The 20,658-nt window shown below is 35.6% G+C and overlaps 1 protein-coding gene across 3 annotated transcripts in view; it reads right to left on the bottom strand.

Moving 5' to 3' along the window:
- RPS6KA2 (ribosomal protein S6 kinase A2) overlaps positions 1-20,658 on the bottom strand; it is a 504,379-nt gene that overhangs the window by 248,794 nt on the left and 234,927 nt on the right. Inside the window, exon 1 of one of the 3 annotated variants that reach the window (XM_003769607.3) lies at positions 9,417-10,847. The exons of the other annotated variants lie outside the window; for them this stretch is intronic. Within the exon in view, the coding sequence (XP_003769655.1) occupies positions 9,417-9,515 (99 nt within the window). The 5' untranslated portion in view covers positions 9,516-10,847. Of the gene's footprint in view, positions 1-9,416; positions 10,848-20,658 lie in introns of those variants that run through there. 3 annotated transcript variants of the gene reach the window in all.

Here is a 20,658-nt window from a genome sequence, read left to right as displayed (position 1 = left end):
GGGTTTTGAGAGAATTTTTACCTTTTGGGAGGTTTACATTAGAACTCAGCAAGTAATATGGTTCTCAAGAGTAGACATGCTAAGAGAGCTCAAGGAGGGCAGCCTCCCCATCTGTTCCACCCCAGAATGATCTTTAAAAGTGATGTCAGGGAGCTTCAATAGAACCAAATTATCATGTAACAATAGGTACACACCTAGGGTGGTTAAAAACACTGGCTCTTGCCTTGACTAATAACAAATCACAGGTATGTGGTTATGGCACATTTACCTCACACACCCTAGTGTGGTGGATTTTTTTTAATGTTTAATTATAGCACTGCCACAATTATATCTCCTTAGCTAGCTAGTCAGCATGAAAGACTTCCCACACAGCTGCAAAGCAGATATGATTAACAGTATTTTACACGAAATCCCCCTTATTTGTGCTGGACCCATTTGCTTGATTAAATCACATGAAGGCTTAACAGTGTGTTAGTATTTCCACCACTGGCTATTTAGTGATAATTTTAGTTTCATTAAAAAAAACTTTTTCTCGTGAAAATAAATAATAAGCTTAGAGTACTAGCAAATTGAGGGGGAGGGAGGTTGAGACCCAAACCACTTATATCAGGAATAAAATAAACTGCTTTAAGGAAATGTCATAAATAAAAAGGATCTCACTACTTATTTCCTTTGTGAATGATTATAAAGCTTAATATAGTGGTGTCTTGGATCAAGCAATATAGAGTATTTCTAGCTATGCTACTAGCCCGCCTTCTTCAATTTGGACAAATTGCTATCTTTGTGTCTGGCTTCCCCCATATAGAAAATGGAGGCAAAACCACTAGAAGATGTTTAATATAGCAAAAAGCCAGTATTTTAGAGCTATTAGGACAATTACAAAATTGCATCATATGAATACGGGTTAAAGGGACAGGGGAAAAGAATACTTGAGGGGTTTCTTGTTGCCTACAAGTTTGTAAAGGGCAATCACGTAAAAAAGGGATTCAATTTGTCATGTATAGCTCTGGAGGACAAAAAAGATGGTGATTTAGATACACAGATTTAGGTGTGATATAAAGAACTTTCTACCCATAAGAGCTAGCTTGTGACAGAAATGGCTGCCTGAGGGTGAAGGGTAAAAGACATGCTATAAAGAGAGGAAAAACAATTTCTGGGTGCTTCTTTTAATACCACAAATCTTCTGCAAATGTGACTTGCTCTTTTAATACCATGGATCTTGTGCATATATAACTATGCATTATTATTATTATTTTAGTTATTTTTAACTAAAAGAGGGCTTATGATTGCAATAGTTACTATAACAATAAAACTACCCATACCCCCATGGGAAGGAAGTAATATCGTTATCCTCATTTTACCAATGAGGAACTTAACAGTGACCCAACACTCCATCCACTGCACCACATGGGTGCCTTAAAAATAAAATTTGGAGTCTTAAAAAAATCTTAGAGAAACAAAGACAGCACTAACATATAAAAGTATTGCCCCCAAGCCATGCAGTATTGAAGGAAAACAAAAAAGAAAAATCTGCACTTGCCATTATGCATTATTTATTGCCATCTTATTTGACTTGAGGTTTTCAGCCCAATAAATTTGGAATTATCCTGCTGGAATTTCTTTAGGTGATTTTATCAGCAGTACCTGAAAACCACTTTAATTAGAAATGGTTTTCCTGGAAGTGGCCCAATATTTGGAAGAAGAACTTACCTATCAAGCACAGAGGATAAGCCTTATGTTTAACTTTCCAGGAAGCTTTTTTTTTCCATTTCTGATGCCAAAATACCTCATGATATTTACTGAAAGTTCTTCATTGTTTGCTTTATTAAAATAAACCATTTTTCACCTAAAACACCCCCCCATACACACTAATGGGCTCATGTATGCTGACAACTAACTCTAGATATCTGTAATCATGGGTAACAAGGGCAGATGGATAACTGAAATCCTCAAACAATTTAAAATCATAATTTATTTAAGATAACTGTTTCAACTTCCTTTGCTCAACCTTTCTGAGCCAAAAATAAATAGCATTGTTGAGTTGTTTCCATTGCATCTTCCTTATATCATCTATTTTTTTGGTGAAGTATTAGTGACATGGCCAAAGGGAAGGCCAAACCTTCTGGGAGAACTCTATGGCCTTGAGTGTCAACCAACTGGAGTCATTTTCTAGTATATAAAGTTGACTTAATGAATAGTAAACAGATACTTGACCATTTGCTGAGGACACCATGGTTGTTGTAAGTATTCTTAGTACCACTGAATATTCTATCTCTCTACCTCAGTGGGGAATAGATTAAAACTGCCAAAAAATAAATTTTCATAAATTTTCCTTTTATGTAATAATTAATAATAAGATGCTTTTTACAGCACTGTAAGAAAGCAGAGGAAGTTAATGCACTCCTCATTATGACTGGATTTGGTTTCTCAGTTTAGAGTCTCTCTCTCTCTTTGTCATCTGCTTTCTTCCTATATGACCTTAGAAAACTTACTTTGTTTTTCTGGATCTCAGTTTCCTCATCTGTAAAATAAGAAACTACAATGACTTGTAAGATTTTTTTTCTAGCCCTGTGAATTGTTATCATCCCATTTTACAGATGAGGAAACTGAGCCTCAGAGAAGTTAACTTCTTCATGATCATAGTTAATACATGTTGGAGATATGTAGGATCAAAAGTAGGTTTTCCTAATGCCAAGTTTATCATTCCATCCATTACTCCCCCCAAACTTTCCTACTTTGTTTTGGGTGAAAAGGATAATGAATTTCAAGTTAAAGAACCAGAGTTCAAGCACTATCTTTTACTAGTTTTGTGATATTGAGCAGATGCTCAGTTCTTTCTGTACCTCAGTTCTCCATCTATAAAATGATAAGTATAATACTCTATTGCCTTACTGGGTTTAGGTGATAAAAAGTGCTTTGTTAGCCTTAAAACTCTGTGACAGATTAATCTAAATAATAATTAATATTAAACATGCACATGAGAATTTATATGTGCATATATATATTAGTATAGTCAATTCTGTTTGAGGTATTAATTAAACTAAGTAGTAGATTAAAAAATAGAAAATCTATAATTTTTCTTCATTAGGGTGAGTTAGGATATGAATTTAGGTGCTGTAACGCTATGTGGCAACTACCATCCCTAGACTTAACCAAACTAGAATTATGGAACTACCAAATGAACCCCTGGGATATTAGAGTAATATATTCAGCTCCTCTAGCTTAGTAGTTCTTCAGTCCATCTGGGCTAGAGATGTAGTAAAGGGAAATCATAATAGCAGTCAATCAATCAAAAAGTATTTCAGTACCCAATAGCACTATTCACTGCCTTAATTAAGCACTAGAGGTAGAAAGACAAAAGTGTTGGTGAAGGAGATTACAATCTATTAAGGAGAAACAATACTCACAAAATACATATAAAATAATAAGAAACATGAAAATGCCAAGAGGATCAAAAAGGGACTTGAGCTGAGCCTGGAAAAATGTTAAGGACTCAGTGATGAGTGAGTGCAGTTCAGGGATAAAACAGTTTATGCAAGGTCAAAGAGGAGAAAGGAGCAAAGTCAGTTTGAATGGATTATAATGTGTATTAAGGGTAGCAATGTGTAATGTGTCATGAAGGTAAGCTGGAGTCAGACTTTGAAGAACATTAAATATCACATAAAAGAAACTGTATTTCATGCTGTAGTCAAATGGGACTACTTGAAGCTTCTGGAGAGGGAGAGTGATACAGCTTTTTTGCATACAGTTGTTTGCCCTTTCTCCTCCATCAGACTGTGAGCCCTTCAAGATTAGGGATTGCCTTTTGTTCTTCTTTGAATCACTAGTATTTAGGACAGTTCCTGGCACATAATAAGGCACTTTTACAAATGCTAATTGATTGATTAGAGAAGGGAGAAAAGAGACAAACAGAATAGTTAGAATATGATTTCAAAGGAAAAAGCTCCAACTAGAACATTAGCTATGTGGATGGAGAAAAGGGGATAAATGTGAGAGATGCTGTGTAGATAAGTCCTTGTAACTGACTGATATGGGGAGGAGGAGGTGAAGGAGACTGAAGAGTCAAGGACACCTTCCAGATTGGGAAAATGGTGAAAATATCAGTAATATTCTTGACAGTTAAAAAAAAGAACAGATTTGAGGCAGAGGAAATAAAGGGTTCTATTTCGGGAACACTAGTTTGACCTGCCCCAAGGACATCATGTGGAAAATGTTCAATAGATGGTAGGATCACAATTCTGAGAGTTATCTTTAAAGGGATGGTAAATGAATCTATAGGAGCTGACAAAGGGAAAGAAAAGAGAAAGGAAGACCTCGTACAGATTAGGGGTGGGGGTGGGGTGGGGTAAAATATGATGATGACCCATCAGAGAAATCTTTTAAATAGGAATATAAGAGAAGAATCAAGATACAACAATAGTATGAAAACACAGAGAACACATCCAGAAGAGAGTAGTCAACAATGCCATATGCTCTCATCAGTACGTATAAGCATTGAGAAGAAGAAATTGGATTAGGCAATTTAGAGATCATAAGTAACTGAAAAGAAAAGTTGAGATTGAATCATGACAGGTGATACCAGGTTTTAAGGAGCATTTTCTTCAAGATTTCAAGGCAGCAGTTCCTTTTAGCCAATGTCCCTTTCAGTTAAATAGATGAAACTACAAGAAGAAGAAATTATTCAAGGAATGATGGATGGAAAACTCATAAAGGAGTTAATATATAGAAGACAAATTGTATGCTGCCTCATGGAACAGTCACTGATGAAGAGAAGCTGTGTTATTTGAGCCAGAACTATTATAATTTCAAAATTTTTTAGTAGCAGACTTTAGAAAGCCTTGTCTGGAGTACATAAGGTGATGGTTGGTCCCTAGTGTATTTTTTTCCATTGCTTTCAGTCAATAGGATAAAATGGTTTTCAACATATCATAACCATACTCACAATAACAATTTGATTACATGAGTATACTCTCATGTCCCCAGGTCACTAAGAAGATGTCAACCTCAGAAAGTAGTAGTGGTCACACAAGGTAAAACTTAATAATTTGCAGTATACTTTCCAGAAATCCATCTTTAGAAAAATACCATAGTAAAAATAAGCAAGGCACAAGCATAATGAGGGGATATAAACCATAGCAAGAACACAAAATGAAATATGATAAGATTTAGAAACTTCTTCTAAGTCCAAATCTCAGCTAATCAGAGAAGTTGCTTGCTTACGGTCACAATAGGGCAAGGAATAGGATTCAAACCCTAAGTCTAGTGTTCTTTCCACTATAAAATAAACTCTACTTTCCAGAGCCTTACAAATCCTAATGCCATAGAATTTCCCAAAATCCTATTAAATTGAGGAGTCCATTTCATCATGTACCATATAGATTCTGGTCTATAGCTTAATTGATAAGCCAGATAAAGCTACCTTTGGTACAAATAGCTCAGGTTATTTTTTAGTTATCTGCCAGGAATAAGTGTCAGAAAATCTTAGGTTTTCTTGAATTTAAGCCCAATATGCGACCAATATACCTCTATATCACATATATGTATATACATATATATATATATAATTTTTCAAAGGAAATTAAAAATACTGTTAGTATTTTTAGCATACATAAGTGGCATAATTTGGTATTATAGAGCTCAAGTTTCCAAGGGGAGGATATGTTACAATATTTAACACTCATGGGATTGCCTTACTTTAAATGAATTGTGGGGTTTTTTTTAATATAATTTATAGATATTTGGAAAGTAGATGAAAAATATTCTGTGACAGAAAAGTATGTTTGCCATTTCAATGTCAAAACTCCTTCAAGTTAGCCAATGGTGTGTGCTTATAAGGAAATTCGGTAAAGTGAAGAGTACTTGAAAGTTGAGTTGTAAGCTTGAATACAAGCTGTGATAGTATCTATGAGACCATGAGAAAATTATTCGAATTCTCTAAATTATAGTTTTCTCAGTTATAAAACAGGCATTATAATATATATTCACCTACCTATTTCACAGTGCTGTAGTGAGAAAATGCATCAGTGACCTCTTTTTTCGTTGATATGGCCACTCTCTTCAATGGTGTTAAATGTAATTCATCTAGTATCTCATCCTATGCGATGCTGCTCTCTACCCTCCTATAAATTGTTCTTATAATGTTTACCCTACTATGAGGGGCCTTCCTTCAAATTTTTTAATGTCACATGGGTAACATAATATGTGCACTATCCATTGTTTATCTTTTCACCTTGCTACAAGATCAGACCACTCCCTGTCTCTCTGTCTGTCTATGTCTCTCTCTGTTTCTCTGTCTCTCTCTGTTTCTCTGTCTCTCTCTGTTTCTCTGTCTCTCTCTCTCTCTCTCTCACACACACACACACACATACACACACACACGCACACACACACACACACACACACATATATATATATATATATATATATATATATATATAATTTGTTCCCCCATGTGGAGATTTGCCTTTCTGGGAACTGGGAATCTTTATTGCATGACACCTTCTAACAAAATAAATATTAGGGAGTAGAATTAAAAATAAGTGGTTTATGCTATGAAAAGATAAGGTGAGAATTCCTTTCTCTTAATGTAGCTTTTTTGTGGTATATGTCCAACAGTTGCCTCCTCCCCAGCTCCCACTGTTCAAGCAAAGACAAGCTTCTGGCTGCCAAATGCTGTACCACCAGAGCTTCACTTAGGAAGGGGTGACCAATAAGATCTGAACTCTTACTTTTGGAAAGAAGCACACAAAGATGCCACAAAGTTAGATAAAATCTATAAAAATGAGAAGGGACCTAAATCAAAGGCACCATGGGAATCAGGGAAAGGAATTCATTTTCCCTTTTGTCATACTCTCCCTCTTCACCCCATCATGTCTTGGACAATCTGAGAAAAACAATCCAGATGTTATAGAGGTATTTACATCATTGGTTTTTGCAAGTTAAAATTTATAAAAATCACTCCTGTCCTCAAATCTGAGAATTGAGAAACTAGGAACCAAAGGGAGGCACATTTATTTGAAACCATAGTATTGAGAAAACCAAGACAGGAAGTTAGAGGAATAGTTTGAGTTTTTTTCTTTTTTTTTTTTTTTTCCTGCCAGAAATGGTATTTCATACTATGCTGTGGTACTCAAGTTTTATGAAACATCAGATTTTGAGGTCAATGCAAACTAATATTTTTTGAAGCCAATTTTCCTATAACAACCAAAAATGTTGTTTTATGTGTCTAAGCCAATTACTTTGGTTTACTTCTTGGTCACTGGGGACTTTTTCTCATTTTAGTATACTAAACCAATTCGGGGCAAACACCCATCTGTTTGAGATAATTACTAGATGTTTCAACTTCTAAATTCCAAGCTACTGGTAGGGGGCTCCTGCCTTTTACATTTTTGTTGATTAACGTTCTTTGCACTGCAATCAGATGTGAATGTGCAGATGTAAAAATGGTGAGGCTTCTCGCAGAAAATACTATAGTTCTCCCTAATCAGTTTGAACATTTATAGGTACTAACACGTTTTATGATTTTCACTTTTCAGTAATGGAATAGGTTTTTACTGGTCATGCTTTCTAAAAGAAAAAAATTCTTATTACCTGAAAATAGGTCTAAAGATAATATTCAATGAAGGGGGAATGCAAAGTTATGATACGAGCACTCAACTCTGATAAATTTCAAAAAAAGTACTGTCTTTTCTGAACTAGGTTTGATGCTTTGGGAGAAAAAAAAATTAGTAATTTATATTATGCCCACCTTGAAAAAAAACAATGGATTTAAAAGGAGAACATGTAAATAATAAAAATATACCTGGTGAAAATTTTACTTTAAAATTCTTTTAACTATTTTGTAAAATCTTTGTATTCTTTTAAAATTTTGATTATAATTTTAAATGTATATTTTTCTGACCATCAATAGGCCTCCACTTCCCCAAGTCCAAGGAAGACCTCTCAGTACCACTCAATGATTTTTATATGTGTTTTTCTCTCCCAGAAAATAGGCAAAGTAAGATTCAGCCTAGAAATTTCAACATTTGTTTCAACAATAATACAAAACAAACTTTATAATCAAACAATTCCAAACTCCCTTTAAATCCTAAGCTGAGTTTTCCTTAAAGATCAGAGCCAGCAACTTAAGCAATCCATATTAGGGTCCAATATAGAGCCATCAGGACAAAAGAAATAAGAATGAGCAGCAACAAAATAACTGATTCAAATGAGGTAACAAATAAAGAATAAATAAAAAAATCCTATTGCACTCCCTGTGTAAAGATCAAGGGCAATACCAAAAGAAATCTATAGGTTATGTCCTCATATCGCTTTCCAGGAGATCTCCTTTTTAATATATTAGAAATTTAGCTGAATTGAGTTTGAGGGGTCCAAAAGTTCTCGGATATTACTACAAGCTACTTTAGAATTTTTTGTAAAATGGCTTTGCAAATATTTAAAACCAGAGAGTGAATGAAGTGAAGGGAGAAGATATCATTTCAGGATCTACCAGGTTTTGAGGACTGTTCTAAATTGACCCAAAGCTGCAGGGGCCTAATGCATCAGTGCTTTATTAAAGGAAAGCTGCCTTTTAAGAATGTTTCAGCCAACTAAGTAGGGGTGTGTGTGTGTGTGTGTGTGTGTGTGTGTGTGTGTGTGTTTGGGGGTGGAGTAGGAGCTATTTCTGTACCTATTTAAAATACTCTAATCTTCTATCTAAGAAAACGCTGCTTATGTTCCTTTAAGTTAAATTGCCTTAGTGCGCAACTGAAGGATCAATAATCAACAAGAGTAGAATCATGGGAGATGATGGGAATTTGGACGAGACTACTAAAGGCACACCCTCACTTCTCTACCACCTTTTTGGGATGCCCCTAAATATCATGTGGCATTTCTGGACACACTGCATTCGGCTACACAATAACACGGTGAACATCCAGCTAAATAAATAAGGAAAATGTTTCTTGTCGACAAAATCTTAGCAGCAGCCGCATTTCATTTTCAAATTGAGGAAACTTCAACAGGACAAAGCTGAGTGTTGACTGACAGTCACAGGGGCAGTCCAGTTCAATGAGTCACATCAATAATATTTTGAGCATTGCTGGTTTAGATTTAGGTGAATCAGCCATGGTTTAAAATAAGTTTCCCTAACTCCCATGCATGAACCCTTTATGCATCAGGGAAACATCAGTAAATTTCGCCGGATAGGTTAAAATGAGACTGGCAAAAGACAAACTGCTCAAAGCAATAGCCCGAAGAGAGAGAGGCGGCAGAGGCAGCAGCATCAAGGCAGGAACGGACATCCCTAACCTCTAGAATACAGCCTTTCCCAACTCATCATTCATTCAGCAACTGCAGATACCCCACCACCACCCGATACATATGTTCCCCCCCCCCCCCCGGGATACCACCCCAGTCATTTGGGCCATGCTATTTACCTCAAATCTACTTAAACTCGAACTCTTCGAACGGGATTTCTTGCGGAGATACACCGAGAAGAATCTACGCACTGTGAACTTCCTCATGCTCGTTTCCATTGCCCCGTTTGAACTAGCATGCAGGGCCGGGAGCTGCAGTACTGGGGGGAGCTAGTGCATCCCCACCGTCCCTATTGTTAAAATCCATGGAAGAGGCACTGGCAGCCTTCACGGCACGGGCTTTCCATCCACCCCACCCGGGCTGCCCGAGCTAGGTGAACAAAAGGCCGGCTACTCGAGCCATTGCAGATTTCCGGGGGCTGCTCAATCGGGAGAGCACCCCAAGCTTTTACTCTCGATCTCTTTCTTTCCACTGTTTACATTTGAGTGCTGCAAGACTCTCTTTCTCCTCCTCTCCCCTCCCTTCCTTTGCCTTCAGTGCTACTACAACCAATCACCTCGAGTTTCTGCTGCATGTATAATTAACCCAAGCAAATGACAGCTTCCCACTCCCAGGCGCAGAGGATTTCAGATAAATATTACATGTGTCTATTGTGTGTACCCCTCTTCGGTTCTTTGTAGTCTTCCCCAGCGGTGTTTTTGGGTTTTTTTGCTTTGGAAGTTCATTTTTCTTACACACACCCACACCTACACCTACACCCCCACACACCTGAAATACAAAACTCAGAGGACCTGACTTGATTGTGTAGAGGACAAAACTTTAATTTTAAATTGTCAAATATTTTTAAAAGAGATAACATCAAAATGGAGCACAGTGTTCTGAATACACCTAACTTTCCGAGTTTGCATTTTCCTTCCTCTTTCACCGGGGATGTGTGAAATGCTAGTTATCACCATATGCAGGCAATAGCCATTAAAGTGGTCAGGAAAGTTGTCTTTGGAAACAATTCCCCACAGCTTCTTCTGCAAAGAAGGTACTTTCTTTACTCTTAAGAATGGAACAGATTTTGTAAGGCGCTCTGAAGGGCACTGCTCCTAGCCTTGGGATATCCTCCTTTTCCAGCTTGTAAAGAACAAAGTCACATCCTGCTTCATGACCCTCACTCCATATACAGAAAATTACCCAAACAGATGACTTATTAATGTCTGAATTGAGCCTACTCTGAGAGAGGAGTGACCCAGGTCCCTAGGGAAGACTTCTCAGAGGCTCCCTGGCAGCATGACTATACATGATCTGCCTCAAAGGGAAACACAAGATTTTTCTAATAGACTTCATCCTAACTATTGAAGGAAATCGGTGATCTCAGTAATCTTCATTAGTTATCCATTAATTTGCCCCTGTTCTCTATCCATGAGTTAACAATGAAGAAAGATATAAAATTAAATTTTTTAAATGCCTCAAGAATTATGAGGATTTCTGAGCTTTTGATGGATTGAGCTAATTTCTTTTCATGGAAAATGAATAATCTAATAAACTCAATAAGAAATTATAAAGTGTTTATTAGATGCCAGGCACCATGCTAAGTGTTTTGACTTTGAAGGCAAAAATGAAACAGTCCCTGCCTTCAAAGATTTTATATTCTATTAAAGGGAAAACAAGATATATACATATAAGTGAATTGTTAATATTAGGTATCTATCTATATAGTAAATATAAGTAGATATAGATATCTATGATATAGTTAAATATGTAGTAATTCTCATTAACAACTGAGAAGATCAGGAAAAATTTTAGTAGGAGTTGTCATTTCAAATGATCCTAAAGAACTGGGGATTCCATATATCTAAAACAATCTCTTTTTCTCTTATGTACTTAGGATCAAACATTCTAAGATTACTTGCTTTAGATTAGAATTGCTGTGAGATGCAATATATGTAAACTTATGCCATATTCAGGAAACTCTGGGTCTGCATATATCCATATAACTGATAGATATCCATCATTTTTAATAGGGTCTTATATCATAAAAGAAACAGGGACATAGCTGATCAAAAGGCAATTGTTCATTTTTAGTCTTTATGTCAAAAGTCATCTAATTAAATCAAACATGTATTAAGTACCTAACCCTTGGGAGTACTAAAGGATGAGGGGGAGGGGAAACAGTCCTTGATTTCGAGATGTTCAAAGTCTAATGGAAGAGACAACAGGCAAATAATTATGTACAAACAAAAAGCAGGATTTTAGCTGAGACTTGAAAGAAGCCAGAGAAGCCAGAAGGCAGAGATAAGGAGAGAAAGAATCCCAGGCACTGTGAATATCCATCGAAAATGAACAGACTGGGGAGATGGAGTGTATTCTAGACTTGTTTCTAGGAAGAACATTCTGGCTTGAGAAAACAAAATTAGAAAAGAAAAGTCAAAGGATTATCCCCAATTTTGCTTCATTTTTAGTTCAAGGGAACAAGATTCTTTTAGAACACAGTAACCTCAAATACATACAAAACATCTCTTACTTCATTTAGGGAGTTGTTACTAGAATGACAGCTGTGAATTTAATTTTTGAAACTCTACAAATAAAACAAATATAAAAATTAATAGTATATAGGCATTGTTTCAAGTAATTCACACCCATTACTACAAAAGAAAAAGAAATAATTACGCATCATTCATGAGTCTCAAAAAGGGAAAGATGAACACAAACAATGACTCGGAAGCCCTTGGTCTAATCTTCTGGCACTACAGCTCAAAGTGCAGACTTGACTCTATTTCGCTCTACCAATAAAATTTCCTCATTACCCTAAAAAAAGAGCATAAGTCTATTACTTTGCCTATGAAATCATCTCTTACGCCCAATGAGATTACCATATCATCTAGAACAACAGTTTTTTATCGTATCAGTTGTCATTTCAGGGGTATCTCATAGTGCCTTTGTACAGGCAGCCCCATGACCATTGCAATGTCTGTTAAACTGCCATGGAATTCCCAATCCAACCCATTGTCAACTCAGTGCCCTATAACTACTGAATCTTAATGTGATTATTTGGCAATGATTTTTGTGTACTGTCTCTCAGCAACCTTGGTCATAGCTTACATCCTAGTAACTTCAGCTAAACCACCCCTTTGGCAAGAGGAAAATACTTAAAACTATGACCCTTGCTTTCTCTAGCTTCAGATATCACTGTCAAATCATATCCTGCCCCACCACATATGTCTTTTCTGTGTTTTATAAGTGTCCATAATTCTTAGTGAAATGCCACATACCTGAAAATAATTCAATAGCGGTTGACGATTATGCATAAGGAGGGAGATATGATTTCTAATTAGCCAATTGCACTCAAACACCTGGTGCTGTCCAAATATTTCTGACCCCATTGAAAATCTCAAGCTTATGAAAGCCTTGTATCACAAAGGAGGATTAGTAAGTTAATTGAACCCATAATAGTCTCATTTACAGCTCAAATTAAATTAGTAATAGTAAACCTCTATATGCTATAAATGGAGAAAACTGATTTCATCTGGGGATTTAAACTTGGAACAGCTGAGTGAAGACTGAAATCACAGAGAAACACACTTAAGTAATCAGGCTGGGCAGAGGACAGCATGAGTAATCTTATCATTCCTCATCTGGTGAGACAGAGTAACCATACTAGTAAGTCCAGCAATAATTTTCCCAATGAAGAAGAGGAAGTGGTTTCACCAGGAGAACTGTGCACACACATGTACACAAACTTGAAAGCACCAGTTTCCTTGTTCTTTGAAGTTTTTAAAATAGATTTAAATTGCTCTTTACAGATGGCCAGGCTATCCTTGAGCAAAGATAATGTGGGTGGTATTCTATATATGATCTCAGGGGTATCCAAAGACTTGTCTGGTCATAATTTTCCCTCCAACTTTCCTGTCCTAATTCCTGAACTTCCCTTTGGAAGTCATCCTAGTGAATGTCTTCTGGAGATATGTATATTTTAATGCAGCATTAGCCCAAAAGATATAAGAGGGTGTATTTGAAAGAACATTTGGTTGAGAATAGAGATCATTAGTTTCTAGTTCAATTTTTCCTACTAGTAAGCTGTGTGATCTTGTTACATAATGTCTCTGGATTTTTACTTCACCATCATTATTTGAGTGTAATGTACTTTTTCTTCTCTCCAATCCAGCTTTCACAAAACCACAAAAATATTTTAAATGTTCAAATATATGAAATAACATGGTAGAATACATATTCATAATGCAAAAAATACATAATAAACGCATGAGATGGTACAAACCAAGTACTCTTTGAGCATTATTTACAGTTTTGACATTTGATGATTCTTTTTGAATTATCTGGCTAGTAAATTTTATTAATACCTTAGTGAGCATTTTTATAGGGGATTAAAAGACAAATCTTCAGGACCCTAAAGAACCTATGTTGGTAAAAATCTATAATGGTAAAACTGAAAGAAAAAAAGAAAGTGAAAATTGATATTTTGGACCCTTTCACATTTCCATACATCTTATAGGCAGACTTCTTCTAAAGCCAGTTCTGTCCAATGACAAAAAGGCAAGGTACTATGAACCTGAGGGTTGGATGTAGAGATCATAGGGTCCTATACTGAGAGTAAGAAAGGATTTTAGACATCATCCACTTATATGTCAGATGAAGAAAATGAAGCCCAGAAAGGTGAGATAAATTACCATAGAGTCAGGATTTGAATTCAGGTTCTCTGATTCCAAATCTGGTCATTTTTCTATTGCATTACCACATTTCCTTCCTCAAATTTTACCTGGAGATGCAAATCACTTAAATTAACTGGTTTATTTCAGATTCAAGCTGTCCTAGAAAATACAAAACATTAGCTCTATTCCTAGGCATGGTGTAAAGCCAACACATTTATTAGGACTAGTTTGCCAGTTCTTTTGTATGATTTGGTCCTATGGATGACAGTAATAATTGGCATTAACATAATATTTACACAGTACTATTACCAAGTACTTTGCATATACAGTTATTTTCATTGCCAAGTATATGAGATAGATATGGATGAAGAAAATGAACCCCAAAGAGGTTAACAACCTGTCCATCATCACAGGGACAGTAGATATTTAAGACAATGTTTAAACAATTCCCTCTAGGATCTAAATCCATTGTCTTTCCCCCACATTTATAAGATTGTAGGATTTAGAGTTGGAAGTGACCTCATAGACAATCTAATTCAAGTGCCTCATTTTAATTGGTGAAGAATTGACAATTAGAAAATCTGAGTTACTAGTCCAAAATTCCTCAGATAGTCAATAGTATAACTGTGATTCAAATCTAGGTCTTTTGATTCCAGATCCAATATTACACAATATTACACAATATGACCTCTTGACTGAAGACATTTACAAAATGACAACAATTATGGTATATGAATGTGATGGAATATTATTGTTTTATAAGAAATGATGAGTGGACTGATTTCAGAAAAACCTGGAAAGACTTACATGAATTGATGCTGAGTGAAGTAAACAGAATCAAGAGAACATTGTATACAATAACGACAAGATTATGTGATGATCAACTGTGATAGACTTGGCTCTTCTCAGCAATGTGGTTATTCAAGGAAATTCTAATAGACTTGGGGTGGAAAATGCCATTTGTATCCAGAAAGAGAAGTATGGAGACTAAATGTGGATCAAAGTATAATATTTTCACTTTTTGTTTGTTTCTTGTGTTTTTTCTCCTTTTAATCTTATTTTTCTTGCACAACATGACAAATATGAAAATATATTTAAAAGAATTGAACATATTTAACCTCTATCAGATTGCTTGCTGTGTTGGGGAATACAGAGGGAAGGAAGGGAAGGAGAAAAATATGGAACACAAAATCTTACAAAAATGCGGCCATCTAATCTAATCTATATCTAAAAAGATAATATACACTACTTTAAACCCATCAAAGAGGCATCCAATCTCTGTTTAAGAGGAAGGGGAAATGAATTACCTCCTGAGACATTCAGATAGCACTAATTGCTTAGGAAGTTTTTCCTGACACCAAATTTGTGACTTCATATTTTCCACACATTAGTCTGCCTTCTAGGGACAAATGGAAAAAGGTAATCCCTCTTCCACATGAAAGTTTTTGAAATACTTGAAGACAAATTTAATCCCCCTTTCCCTCTAGTCTCTTTTCTTCAGGTTAACCATTTTTAGTTCTTTCAATGGATTCTCACGTGACGTAAACTCAAGGCTCTTGTCCTTTCTTTTTACCTTGTTCTGAAAACTCTCCAGCTTTATCAGTATCTTACTCAAACTATAGCAAATGTAATTGAACATAATACTCTAGATGTGATATGATGAAGGCAGAGAATAAAGGAACTAGCATCATCTTAATTCTGGTACCTATGTCTTTCTTCATTTAATCCAAGATCATAACAACTTTTTTGCTCCCATATTATATTATTGATTCATACCTAGTTCAGACAATATAAGATCCCCAGATCTCTTTCAGAGAAATTGCTGTTTATCAATATTTCCCCATACTGTACTTTAAAAGTTCATTTTAGAGCTTATGTGTAAATTTTAAATTCATCATTGGAAAATTTTATTTTATTTTTTCAATAATTAACCCAATGTTTTCATCTGTCAGAATCTTTTGGGAACCCGATGTTATCATCTATCTTAGTTGACTCAGCTTTGAATCATCTATCTACAAATTTGTTAAAGTTGCTTTCTCCAAGGAGGTTTGTAGTACATTTTTGATAGCTCTTTTTTTGTTGCTTGGCACCTACACACACAAGAAGGTACAGACCTTATTGCTTAATGAAAAGATTTTCTGTCCCAGAAATTGACAAAAATAGAGAAAATGATGAAATTATAATATGAAAATAAAAAATAGAACAAGCAGTGGAAAGCGATGTGGTAAACATTTGCAGACTTCCATTTCTCTGAATTACAAGGGACATCTCTAACCTTCATCATCATTTAAGTACAAATATACTCACCCTCTTCAAGTATAGATGCTTGAAAAGGAGTAAAAGAAGCCTAGAGATTTACTGAGCTTGGGAAGAAAGGCATATAGGAATAAATAGTTACTCTGAAAGGGAAAGGCTTTTTGAAGTAGACAAATTAAAAAGAGCAAAGATAGAAGATAAAGAGGGTGAATTAATGAGGAGTGTCAGTTAGATCCAGAAATACAGGACAGAGAAAGCTGCTGATGGACAAAAAGGTACCAAGAGGAAGATGAACACAAAGAAATAGAATTATAAGAATGAAGAGTCAATGTCCAAGTAATGGATTCAAAGAAAAGGAAAAAAGGAGAATGTTAGAGACATAAAGGGAAAGAACTCAAGGAACTAGTAGCACATGGGTGGTAAAAGAGTTAAGTACACAGAGAGGCATGAGATATGTGTCCCTCTGACACTAGTATAAGAACAGAAACTGAAGAGAATTGTACCCACAGCCATGACACTCAATAAGGATATATTAGCATTATGAAAGTTGAACACAAGAAAGGTTTGTGCCTCAAGAGAGTACAGAGAAAAGGACTTAAGAAAGCTTTTATACTTTCCCTATGTTCCACAGGCATAGAAAAAGGCTAAGAAAAGTGACTTTAGGTGACATATGATTTTTTTAAATGGTAGGGAAGGAAAAGAGAAACAAAGAAAGCAGTAATCAGATATATTTCCTTCTTCCAGAAAAGTCTTAGCCATATCCAATAGCTATAATTTCAGTCTTTGACTACTATAGGAATATCAGATGAATGTGGCTCTTGGTGGGGCAGGGTAGAGAAATACTTGGGAAGCTTTCAAAAGCTACACGATTCCTTGTCTCTCTTTTAAGGATTGAAGGATAAATAACTTTTAAAAAATACTTTTAAAAAAAAAAAAGAAAGAATTGCCACACTCAAGGATTCAAGTTGATAGCTTGTCTTATTACATGAGTTATTCAGCAACTTTCCTTTAGAAGATTCATCAATAATGGAGATAAAAACAATTTTCTATCAAGTTATTTTAATAACCCAATGATAGACTTTATAATCAAAAAGCTTGATGTAATTGTAATTGTAGAGTTCATATAATTTCTTTTAGAGTAAGATCACAAGAGAAATTAGCAAATGATAAGCAATTGGAAGGTATCTTTGGATTCAAAGGTTAAATAGAATCAAAGTTAGCTTTCCCATGGACCATAACAGGTGACTCAATTTCCAGATATCCCACAGGGAACATCCTAGATACTAACAGCCATTGGCCAATACACTTAATGAGTGTAGGAGCTACAGATGAACAGAATCACAAGATGTGAGAGTTGCATAGGATCTCAGTGGTCATTTGGTGAACCTATATACAAAAGGAATCTTGCTATAACATATTCAACACTTCTTTTTAAAGGCCTATTACTCTCTTCTTTTCCTTCTACAGTATTTTTAAAAAATATTTGTGACTTTGAAAATGAAGTGACGGAAAGAAATACAGTTAGCCAGCCTAAATGATAAGCTTGGAGTCAGGAAGACCCGAGTTTAACTATGGCTCACAGACCAGTTGGATGATCCTGGGAAAGCCAATTAATATCTGTTTACCTCGGAGTCAACTAAGTGGCTCAGTAGATAAAGCACTGACTTTTAGTCCAGTAGTCCCAAATTCAAATATTGGCCTCAGGCACTCACTAGCAGTGTGATTTTAGGCAAATTACTTGATCTCCAATTCACTAGAGAAGGAAATGGCAACTCCAGTATCTTTACAAAGAAACCCTATACAAAGTCAAGGAGAGTTGGATGGACTAAACAACTCCCCCTGTTTGCCAGCTACAAAAAGCCCTGAAGATTCATTCCATAGACCAGTTTCTTTGAGAAAGATCACATTAAGAAGGCCCTCTAGTGTTTGGGGAATTAATATAATCAGCACAAAGATATCCACAAGCAGAAACATCTGGATGCTTTTGCTATGAACACAGAATCTCTTCTAATTTACTGTGCACAGAATATCTGCCATGACAATAGTAAACACATATTTTATCTGCAGATAAAGTAAAAATGATCTGGTTTAGTAAGACTCATGCTAAACTCTCCATGGACTTGGGTTTTTTCCTCCACTGCTTTTCAACTGTTAAGTGAGCTGATTCTGTTCATATTCTTCAGTTATCTGTTCTTTGGCCACCTTCCTATAATGCCTCAGTGCCCTGCCCTTCAGTTCTCATCTCCTGATTAGTAAGAATTCATTACATCTAGCTAGCTCCAGACTCAGCATGCTATTCTCCAATCATTTTCCTGCTCAATACTGGCTCATATACTTTCACTCTTCTCCTTTCTTATCTGAGCTCTGGGAATTGTGATCACATCAACATTAGCATTCCGGGAGAGGCCATGCCAAACAATTGTACTGTGACTTCTCTCACCATTCCTGTGATTTTCCATATCAAAACACCCTTCTCTGGCCACTACTCCCCAAATATCTTTTTTTCTCGATCAGAATATAAGGTCCTTAAAGGCAAAGACTAAGTTTTTCCCTATTTATATCCACAACACTTAGCACGGTTCTGGAATCTAATAACTGCTTAATAAAATGCTATTTTATTCATTCATTTGTCATAATACATTATTAGGATTATTGGACAAATATACTTAATGCAATATGATAAGGGCATTGTGCTTATTTAATGCTATTAAAGAACTCATATACTATGAATTAAAACACCATTACTAATCAATGTCAATGAGAAAATAAACAGGAAACAAAGGAAAAAAAGATTCTATTCAAGTTTATCATGAAAGTCAGGTCGGCAAAGTGGATTAGAGTTATTAGCTTTGGAATCAGGAAGAATTGTGTACAGGCTGGATCTCTGAACTGACACAAACTAACTGTATGAGCAAGGACTATTCTGTGTTCCAGGCAACTCACTTGGATTATAAAGTAGAGGAGTTTCTCTTTCTTATTGGTAGAAGTTGTTTTTATAGTAAGATTCAAATATCAATAAAATCCCCTCTAATGTCTCTCCACAAAATGCATCAATTCAACAAGTATCTGAGATTTTGTTGAGGTAAGAATTTCACTCATCAATACAAATTCCAAATTTTTTATAACTTAGTAAACAAAATGTAGAATATTCCAGAGACTCAGAAAAATTGGGTAAGAAAGAACAATAATAGGAGTAGGAATAGGAGAAGGAGTAGGAGTAGTAGGAAGAGTAGTAGAAGGAGGAGTAGGACTAGTAGTAGTAATGGCTGGCATTTACATAGGAATTTACAAATATTTTATCTTAACAATTCCAAGAGGTAGATGCTCTCATGTCCATTTTACAGATGAGGAAATTGAGGCAGATAAAGTGAAATGACTTGCCCAGGGTCACATAGCTAATATGCATCTGAGATTGTATTTCAACTCAGATCTTTCTGACTACAGATCCATCAATCTCTCTACTGAACTACCTAGCTAAATTTTCAGAGGTAGAGTTCAAGGATATAGGGAGACAAAATAAAGCCTAGTTTAGGGGAAAGTTTCTAGGATATGAAATGTGTTTTAATAATATTTTGTCAGGAAAAGATAATGATGAATGTTGGAGGGAATGTGGGGAAACTTGGACATTAATACATTATTGATGGAATTATGAATGCATCCAACCATTCTGGAGATCAATTTGGAATTGTGCCCAAAGGGTTATCAAAACTGTGATCCCTTTGATCCAGCAGTGTTTCTACTGGGTTTATATTCCAAAGAGATTTTAAAGGAGGGAAAGGGACCCATGTGGGCAAAAATATTTGCAGAAGCCCTTTTTGTAGTGGCTAGAAACTGGGAACTGAGTGGATGCCCATCAATTGGAGAATGGCTGAATGAGTTGTGGTATATGAATGCTATAGAATATTATTGTTTTGTAAGAAATGACCACAGGATGATTTCAGAAAGGCCTAGAGAGACTTACATGAACTGATGCTGAGTGAAATGAGCAGGACATGGCAACAATAATACTTTGTGATGATTAATTCTGATGGACTTGGCTCTTTTCAACAATGAGATGATTGAAGTCAGTTCCAAAGATCTTGTGATGAAGAGAGCCATCTACACCCAGAGAGAGGACTATGGGAGCTGAGTATGGACCACAACATAACATTTCTACTCGTTTTGTTATTTACTTGCATTTTATTTTCTTTCTCATTTTTCCTTTTTGATCTGATTTTTCTTGTGCAGCAAGATAATTATATAACTATGTATACATATATTAGATTTAACATATTTTTTTTACCATGTTTAACATATATTGGATTAGTTGCCATTTAGAGAAGGGGGTAGGAAGAAAAATTGGAGCACAAGGTTTTGCAGGAGTCAATGTTGAAAAATTATCCATGTGTATTTTTTGAAAATAAAAAGCTTTAATAAATATATATTTCCCACATATGAACTAAAAAAATAT

This window comes from Sarcophilus harrisii, chromosome 4 (genome assembly GCF_902635505.1).
Source record: "Sarcophilus harrisii chromosome 4, mSarHar1.11, whole genome shotgun sequence".
Taxonomy (NCBI): Eukaryota; Metazoa; Chordata; class Mammalia; order Dasyuromorphia; family Dasyuridae; genus Sarcophilus; species Sarcophilus harrisii.
This window is presented reverse-complemented; position numbering and strand designations above follow the sequence as displayed.